At 40.9% G+C, this 9,085-nt stretch overlaps 1 protein-coding gene across 2 annotated transcripts; it reads right to left on the reverse strand.

Moving 5' to 3' along the window:
- Positions 1 to 315: 315 nt before the first annotated feature.
- On the reverse strand, positions 316 to 3,475 carry LOC146632708 (potassium voltage-gated channel subfamily A member 3-like). 2 transcript variants are annotated; one of them, XM_085353459.1, is made up of 2 exons: positions 3,452 to 3,475; positions 316 to 1,692 (listed from the first exon to the last, which is right to left on the reverse strand). In XM_085353459.1, exons 1-2 carry the CDS (start codon positions 3,464 to 3,466, stop codon positions 316 to 318), a joined length of 1,392 nt encoding a protein of 463 aa, XP_085209585.1. In that variant the 5' UTR covers positions 3,467 to 3,475. The 2 variants fall into 2 exon arrangements, with proteins under 2 accessions (XP_085209585.1, XP_085209584.1); XM_085353458.1 differs by lacking the exon at positions 3,452 to 3,475 and having other exon boundaries at positions 316 to 1,866.
- Between the last annotated feature and the right edge of the window lie 5,610 nt (positions 3,476 to 9,085).

The raw sequence follows: 9,085 nt of genomic DNA on the forward strand, positions 1-9,085 counted from the left end.
CTTTTTTTTTATTGTTATTATTTCCTCTGATTTGAAGCAAACACTTTTCTGTGCGTGATTTTTTTTTCCTTTTTTTGCTCAGGTTAATACTTGTTGATCACGGAGAAACACTGAAAACAGAAAAATCTTCACTGAAGTATTTTTGTATCGTTTCCATTTGCTTTGGTGCAAATAAAATAAAGATTAATACCTTGTTAAAACAGAAGTTTACAGCTTTCATCCACAGATATGGACTGACACGTTACGAGTGGCTATATAAAAATATTATAGGTACTGTCTCATCATGCTTCATAAATGATCCATGGCGGGGTTCATTTACACGTCCGTGAAGATCTTTTTGATGTTCACGCAGTTCTGGTTGTTTTCGGTGGTGAAGTTGGGTTGTTTGAACGCACTGTTGATGCCCTCCTCTATCACCATGTACTCTGACTTGCTGAGAGATGAGGAGCTGCACGACCTCCTCAGCTCCTCTGAGGGGAGGTGCTCACAGCTACCTGTAGTGTGATACTGTGGGTACTCCTCTCCATCAGTCTCTCTGTGGTAAAAGTAGTTGAAGTTGGACACAATCACTGGCACGGGTAAGGCAATGGTTAGCACGCCTGCTATTGCGCACAGAGAGCCCACTATTTTACCACCAATAGTGACCGGATGCATGTCCCCATAACCAACTGTGGTCATGGTGACAACTGCCCACCAAAACGCATCTGGTATGCTGGAGAAACTTGAAGTGGGGTCGTCTGCTTCTGCAAAGTAAACTGCACTGGAGAAGAGAATAACTCCGATAAAAAGAAAAAATATGAGCAAGCCAAGCTCCCTCATGCTGGCCTTGAGGGTCTGTCCCAAAATCTGAAGTCCTTTTGAGTGTCGGGAGAGCTTAAAAATACGAAAGACCCTCACCAATCTTATCACCCTCAGGATGGCGAGGGACATCGCCTGCTGACCGCCGTTGGTTTGCCTCTCGGCCAGCTCTGTCCCCAGAGTGATAAAGTAGGGGATTATGGCGACGATATCAATGATATTCATTATGTTTTTGGAAAAGGTAGTTTTGCTGGGACAGGCAAAAAACCTGACCAGCAACTCGAAAGAAAACCATATAATGCACAACGTTTCGATGACAAAGAAAGGGTCTGTGAATGGACTTGACGTGAAGGGAGCAGTGCCATTAACTGCGGGTGCCACTGTGGCTTGGTCTCTGTCATCCCGGAATTCCGGCAGAGTCTCCATACAGAAAATAACAATTGAAATTAAAATAACAAGCACTGAAACGATGGCTATCCCTCTTGCTGGCCCAGAGCTTTCAGGGTACTCAAACAAAAGCCAAACCTGCTTCTGGAAATCATTTTTGGGGAGGATGCGCTCCTCTTCTTTTATAAACCCTTCATCCTCGCGGAATTTCTCCATGGCCTCCTCACCGAGTTGGTAAAACCTGATCTCCTCTGAGAAAATATCAATGGGAACGTTAACAGGTCTCCGTATGCGCCCTCCTGACTGGTAGTAGTAGAGGATGGCATCAAAGCTTGGTCTGTTCCTGTCGAAAAAGTACTCGTTTCTCAGTGGGTCAAAGTAGCGCATCCTTTTCCTCGGGTCCCCCAATAGCGTGTCTGGGAACTGGCTGAAAGTTTTCAGTTGCGTCTCGAAACGTAAACCAGAAATGTTGATGACCACCCTCTCGCAGCATCCCTGGCGACTGCGCTCATATCTGTCCACCGACAGGTGAGGCGCTGAGAGCACGGCGGACTCCTCCAGCATGTTTTCCACCGTCATGACGCCCTTCTCCTCGGCATAACCCCGGTTGTCAGACTCGTTGCGTCCCCTGTGTCCCGCTGACGCGTGCGGAAGGATCACGCTGGAGGTCTGGTCATCCATACAGGTGGTTTTCAGTCTGGAGGAGCAGGGTGCGCCACGCCACTCCCAGCCAAAGCTTACAGCTTTGGAGAGTTGAGGCCGACGCCAGTTACAGCTCCTCCAACCATCACCTATCTCTGCCTATCCACACGCTGAAGCGCTGCACTCCCCTCTGGCTTTTTTTTCCAAACACGCCGACACCCACCCACAGCGCGCATATGTCTGACATACGTCCACCACCCGCCCAATCGGAAATTAACTTGACACTTAATGTCGAGCACCCACCCTTGTGTGGCGAGCCGAAAACACTTGATGAAATCAGATCCACACCTGTTAGATCCAAGTTTTATTCTTACGCTGTGAGCTCGTGCGAACCCGTTATTATCTTTATCACGTGGGAATGACAACAAATCAGCACGCCTGCCAGTTCCCTTTTAGCAAAAATAACATAAAGGGCACGAATCCAAAATGTATGCGATTCACCTCCAACACAAATGCAAAAAAAGAAAATCATAGAGGAAAGCAAAGTCCTCGTTCTAATCTTCAATTGAATCTTATTTGTCCTCTTTTCCAACAAAAACAAAACAAAACAAGTGTTGTTAGATACAGCTTCACTTTTCCAACAGAAATGACATCATAAGGATTTCGATAATCAACCGAAACAGAGGGATGTACCGGGGCAACTAGATACGTGCCGTTTTCAAGCAGCGCAGAAAATGAAATTCTTGCATTTCTGCCATGTGTCTTCTTTCTTGTTGAGGAGGTGTTGCTCTCCATGGTGCTGAAAACAAGCGCGCCCCAGTTGGTAAATCTATGCGCGCGCTCTTTATCAGCACTCAGCTGAGTTTATTACGTGCTCAATTTGTGTGTATTCGTTTATAGATGCTCTCCTGGATATTGCCAACATAGCACATAAGCTCCAGGATCAGTCACCTCATTTCCACTCGAAACGAGTGCCCTCACTCACACACACACACACACACACACACACACACACACACACACACACACACACACACACACACACACAGAGAGAGAGAGAGAGAGAGAGACTTGCCATGTGTGCCATGTGTTGATAGAATCGCCTCAAAGAAGAGTCTGAGTGTCAGTCTTTGTTACGGCTGCGATTAATGACGAAAATGCAAAATCAGTGTTGTTTCTAATTCATCCTGACAGGCTTCATCAAAGGAGTCTGTCACCGTCTGTGGTTTAGGATGACAAGCAGGGTTAATGAGGTCAAATGGGATTCAAGGCTAATGCACAATGCACCCTTTTGTTGTTCTGCCATTCTAGGTTTTCATTTCAACATGTGAACACCAAAGGAAAAGCTGAGCCTCTCTTCTCCCCAAATGCGGCAACATCTAGTACTCTACTACGAACATACTTTAGAAAATCCTCTTAAAGCGGATGACACTGATCCAAAAAACCTACTGACCACCACTGCTTGGGAGGTGGGGGAGTGGGGGGACATCATAATATAAAAAAAGACAAGTGGTATAGTTCTGTAGTAATGAATTTATCAAGTTTTAGAAAAAAAATCAGCTTATTTATCTTTTTAAGTAGATGTCTAAGAACAACAGTACCATTAATTCTCTTTTGTGAGGACCTGGAAGTAACACATTTCCCGAAGAAGGGCCTTTTCTTTTCTCCAAAGAAAATCTTGACTTGCCATGAAATATCCATTCTGCGTAATAGATCTAACAGTGTCTAACTGTTTTTTTCAAAGACCCACCTACCCCATAGATCAAGGCTTAATAAGATTTTTTTAAGAACCCAATTGGCACAACAGTCATGATACTTGTCTGTTTGTATTAATGGTAGTATGTATAAGCTAAGAAATAAATTACACCAAGGTGCAAAAATATTAATAACACAAAGGTATAACATTTTTGCCCCCAAAGTGTGGAAGCAAACAGAACAGCCTTAATGATGGTGCACATACACATTTTGTTCATTCTTAAAACACACACTGTCATGCCCAAAGTGATCAATAAAAAAGCAGAGTTACTTAACTTATTGACACTTGGCTGGTGTGTTTGTGACCATGTGATCATGCAGGTCACAAACAGCACCGCCATTTCTCCAAGTCAGTATCTCAGTTCTGGACACCCTCCTTTGTCCTTATGACTTTACATCATCCTCAGTCCAATCTTATCTCCTCTTCTTTGCAGGTCAGAATAAAATGACCCCCCTTTGACCCTTCTTGATCAAATATCTTGATCCAGCTTTGTACTACTTTCCACACTGACAGAAACCCTACTTCTTACTAATCTCTCATATTCTACAGCAACAGACTGCAACATCTGAAGAGCATTTCATTTTAAAAATCATAGTTCAATACAGCAATTATGCTGTAGAACAGCGGTCCCCAACCTTTTTTGCGCCACAGACTGGTTTATGCCCGACAATATTTTCATGGACCGGCCTTTAAGGTGTCGGGGATAAATACAACAAAATAAAACTAGTACCGGTACCGAAAAAAAGAAAATTTATTCATAACACACGTGAAAAGACCAAGGAAAACCGAGTAAACGATAAAAACGATAACAAAATAACGCTGAAAACCGATAAAAACCCAGAAAACCATACATTTCACACCTGAGCCTCAACTCTCGCGGCCCGGTACCAAACGACTTATGGACCGGTACCGGTCCGAGGCCCGGGGGTTGGGGACCGCTGCTGTAGAACACACAGTTATACACAGTTATTTCATTTAAATAGCTTTAACGTTACTAACATTTATTGTGAAAATGAAATAATAAAGTGACTCACTTTACCATTTCATGCTCTAGTTCTGATTGCAGACATTTAATAAATGTCAATACAAGTCAGCAAACACAGAGTCCTGATGTAGAATTTAGACAGTCAAAGATAACAACAAACAAACAAACAAACAAACAAATAAAAAGAACAATAAATCTTTTAGCTGATTTTCCTTGGCCACTTTACATGGAGCCCAATAATGAACCATTGATTTAATTTATAGTGAAAACAATGCGTGTCTGTGGTTCCCATTACCTAGAAGAATTATCTGACAGGGCCTCAAATAAAAAAATGTTTGATAGCATATGAAACATTTTGATATGTGAAAAAACAATGCATAACAGAGAAGATATCAGTCCAACCTGATGTCAATGTAATGACAGGACCCCTAACCTGATCCAGATTTCACATTAGCGCTGATTCCAGCTTCCCAAATCTGAGGATTTATAGCTTTTTATATCTATTTTACTGTCTTTGACTTTTAGACAGGTAGTTGGAGAAAGTCGGAAATCTGAAAACACATACTTGGAGTGTGGGAAAAATTGACAGGCTAAAGAAAATGAAAGAAAAATAATTAATAAATGTATCAAGAAAGTGTTTAGTAAGTTGATAAGCAGTGGCTATAATCATCTACTTACAACAAAAATTATACTATGCTAATAAGAGGGAACATACTAAGAAGACTTTCCACAACCTGCTATACCACTACTATATATATATATATATACAGTGATGAGGATGATTATTGTGGGAATGCTCATCTAGGGCTTAAAGATAGAGTCATGAATAGACGTTGTTTTGCTTCTTCATTTAATTTAAAAAGAATAAAAGTGGAGTGCTGTGGGGCGGAACTTCACGTGGCTTTATTTTATATAACTGAATTTCTTGAAGTCTGGTCATGTTTAAGTAATTTTAGTGTAATCTCTAGTTACACCAATTCACTCCCACTCTACTGTTAATAACGTGCACATAAATTTGATTAAAAAAATTATCCTTTCCAGCAAGAATATCATGCTGCTATTAAAAGTCTCCCAGTGGTTGCAAATCAGTGCGCATGGGAAGTTTTGTCTGGGTCTTTGTCTCCATGGCAACAAAACATCAAGTGTTTTGTAAAAAGACAAGGAGTTAAGTTGAAGAAGTTACATAACTTCCGGTCCGACTCGTGCAGGAGCGGGTGGACCGAGAGTTTGTTTTTTTTTTTTCTACATTCCCACTGAGGGATGAACACATTACATATCAGAACTGAAAGGAGCCGGTCTGTTTGCATGTAACGCAAGTGCATTTTTTAACTGCAAGGCCACTTATTAAATGCAAATGAACCAGTTTAACATGAAAACACAGACATAAAGTTTCAACCCAGGACAGGAGAATCACTTGGACTTAAAAATAAATGCCCATTAAACCAGCTTTTGGCTTTTGACCCTGTGAGAAAAAAACAAAACACGTTATGGTGGGAGTAGCAAAGTTGGTTGTTTATATACAGGAAAAGTCATTTCCTGATTGCATTGTTTACGAAAGACAAAGAAAAATTAATAAAAATAAACTTTAATTAATAAATTCACCTTCAGATGCCATCACTAAAATAGCCAAGCTGTCAGACAATTTTTAAAACTGTCAACACTGCAGGAGGTTTGTCGTCTTTAACTTAAAGCCAAGAATTCTTGGTAGATTTTAGATATGTTCTGCACATGCTTATTTCCAATATCACATGCATTTATAAACGCTTAATAGCATTTCTATTCCACAAAGTCACTCGCTTAATTTTCCAAGCCCTCTATCTATTGGCTGCCTGCTGAGAATAAAACAGACCTATTATGTATCCAAACCTCTGGAGCTGAAATCCGCTAAAGATAGCCTTTTATCAGTCTGGGAAGTTAGAAAATGACTTATTAACTCTGGTGGAAGCTGGAATTTTAAGTGACAATACAAATGATATTTTGTGTCTGGTCTGAAGGAGAATTTAATATAATAATCCCTTCCCAGAGATCATAACTGCATTTTTCATTCTTCAACATTGTCGACGGTGTCAGAGGAAAAGGAGGATGGTTTTCATCAGAAGTGACAGTGCTTGGACTGCTCTTTGAGTAATGAGGACCGAGGCTTTTTTCTAACTGTTCAGTCTGGTTCACAGGCTCACACTGGTAGATCAATAGAGGCAGGGAGAGAGAGAGACCAGCATCTATCGATCAGTGGTGCATTGGCTGCGATCCCGCACAGAATCATCGAGCATTCACACTGTCCATTGACACAGCTATCATAAGTCACAGTGAAGGTCGAGGTCATAAATAATGCAACAATGCTTTTCTTACCACAGTTTTGAGCAGCCACACAAGGGGTTAAATGCGGACTGGGCTACTGAAGGAAAAAACCCTCACTGGCTCTCTGTCATTCAGTGTTTGTCCTCTGCCTCCGTGTGTTTTAAAGTGATTGTAAACAAGGATGAAGTATGTGATGACATCTCTTGGACAGAGCATGTCGGATGTCACAGATTAAGAAGTGGCGATGCTCTCCTCAGTCGTCCTCCCACTCTCATTATATCATCTTTGAAGATTAGGTCAAGCTGGTACATTTTCTGGCTACGAGGCAGCTTACCAGATTTCTGGCTGAGTTTGTGCAACTTTTCTTTAAAGGTATCTTGCTGTGAAAGCTTGATGAGAATAAGTGTGCTCTTCTTTTCCTGCTTATTTAAAGGTTCTGTCATCCTAATACACTTTACGAGTTGTTGAATCTGATCAATGACGTTCACAGTTCGTATCGAGAACCATTCACCATCCATTCTGAAAACCTTGGGTGTGAAAAACTATTTACTTTGGAGTCTTGACTCAGTACTTGGATTGCCATATTTACAACTGTTCCTACCAATCGCTCTTAACCTCCTAGGACCTGGTGTCCACATATGTGGGGATCACATTTTGGGTTGTCTAGACCAAAATACTACATTTTGCTCTACAAGGGCCTGATATCCACTTACGAGGACATTATACTGCCACTGTTCTATTCAAATTTTAAACAAATATCCTCATATGAGAATCTCATTTTTCTCAGAAACAAAAATTAGGTAAAAAAAAATAAATCTGGTAATTCTTTGTTTTTACATTCATCAGGTGCCAATCAGCCCAGATATCAAAGAGAACTTTAAAATGCATACCATGGAAGAGTTCGGGTCTTAGGAAGTTAAGCTGTTTTGCTTTTTAACTGTTTCTCTCTTGCATAGGATCTCAGGTCGATTGAGCCAGTTTTAGTTAATCAGCTCTGCTGCCATGAGGCCAATTATGACTTGATCAGTTTTGACCACGATCTGGTGCCAAGCTCAGGGGTCAAAGGTTTCTCTAATTCTCTACAGTTTGGGATAAAGAGACGAAACCTTTTAGCTAAGTTAATGATGTAGTCTGGTACTATTTGTGAATCTTTCCAAAAATGCTTTCTGTTAGCCCCGAGGCTTATAATTTCTTTAGTTTATTGCTCACAATAACAGAGCTTGGTGCAGGCACAGTGAACTCACTTACCTATGAATACACAATAAGGTTTTCTAAGTCATTCACATAACTCTCTTGCACTGGGTCCAGAGTGATGGACAATGGTTCATCCCAAACAACACCTTCTGACATATTGTTTATAGTACTGTCTCTTCAGGTCTAAGGCCACCATCTAGAAAAAAAGACTAGACTCTAATTAAGTTGGATAATAAAAAACTTTTTTTTATTAAAGCAATATTAGTCATGTCAGCCTGGAGATTATACCTCACATCAGTAAACGTTTTTAATGATACTCTTTGTTTTTTATCTCCATTTTGTTCTCTGTATTTTACCACCTTGTCACTGCATTTTTATCTTTACTAGCATGGAAGTTATCACAAATCCGATCAAATGCAATCTTATCTGTTTGTCAAAAGTTAGAAACCCATTGTGGGCTGTTGTGTGCTGATCTCAATTCTGTGAGTGCCACTGAAAAAGCTGCAAATACAAAAATTTTGGAATCTGAAATTCGAGTGACCATCATCAATTCCTATATTTATACTAAACATGCTTTTTCTTCCTGAAACTTCGAATAGATAAAGTGAACTAGGATCCTTTATTGTACACAGGACTGCATCTCTCACTCTTTCCTTTTAACTCATCCATATTATAGAGTCCGCACTTTGCTTCGATGACCTTGAGGTTTCTTTGGTTTTCAAGCTTTTTCAGTTGCTGATGTGCGTCAGTGGCTGCCTCCGTTTCAATTTCAACTCTCTTTGGAGGTAACTGTGCAGCTGTCTGTGGTCTCTTAGCTGAAACACTTGAGGACACTGAGGGATGGTCTCAGCCATGGCCGAGTGCGGTGGCTTTGGGGCTGTGGATCTTTATATGGATCTAGCATATTCAGTGAAACGCCATGTGTTCTTTCGCTTTAGCATCAAATTCCTTTGAGTTCATAGTCAGGATTCTCACAGTCACTTTAGAGAAGCCATGTTTTTATGTCCCAGTGGTCATTACCATTA

This window comes from Diplotaxodon limnothrissa, linkage group LG5 (assembly GCF_057381915.1).
Source record: "Diplotaxodon limnothrissa isolate DT_005_m linkage group LG5, D_limnothrissa_male_GT1.1, whole genome shotgun sequence".
Taxonomy (NCBI): Eukaryota; Metazoa; Chordata; class Actinopteri; order Cichliformes; family Cichlidae; genus Diplotaxodon; species Diplotaxodon limnothrissa.

Bases quoted from the DNA above. Each gene is read 5' to 3' on its own strand.
- LOC146632708 (XM_085353458.1), bottom strand. From the start codon at position 1,866: ATGGATGACCAGACCTCCAGCGTGATCCTTCCGCACGCGTCAGCGGGA.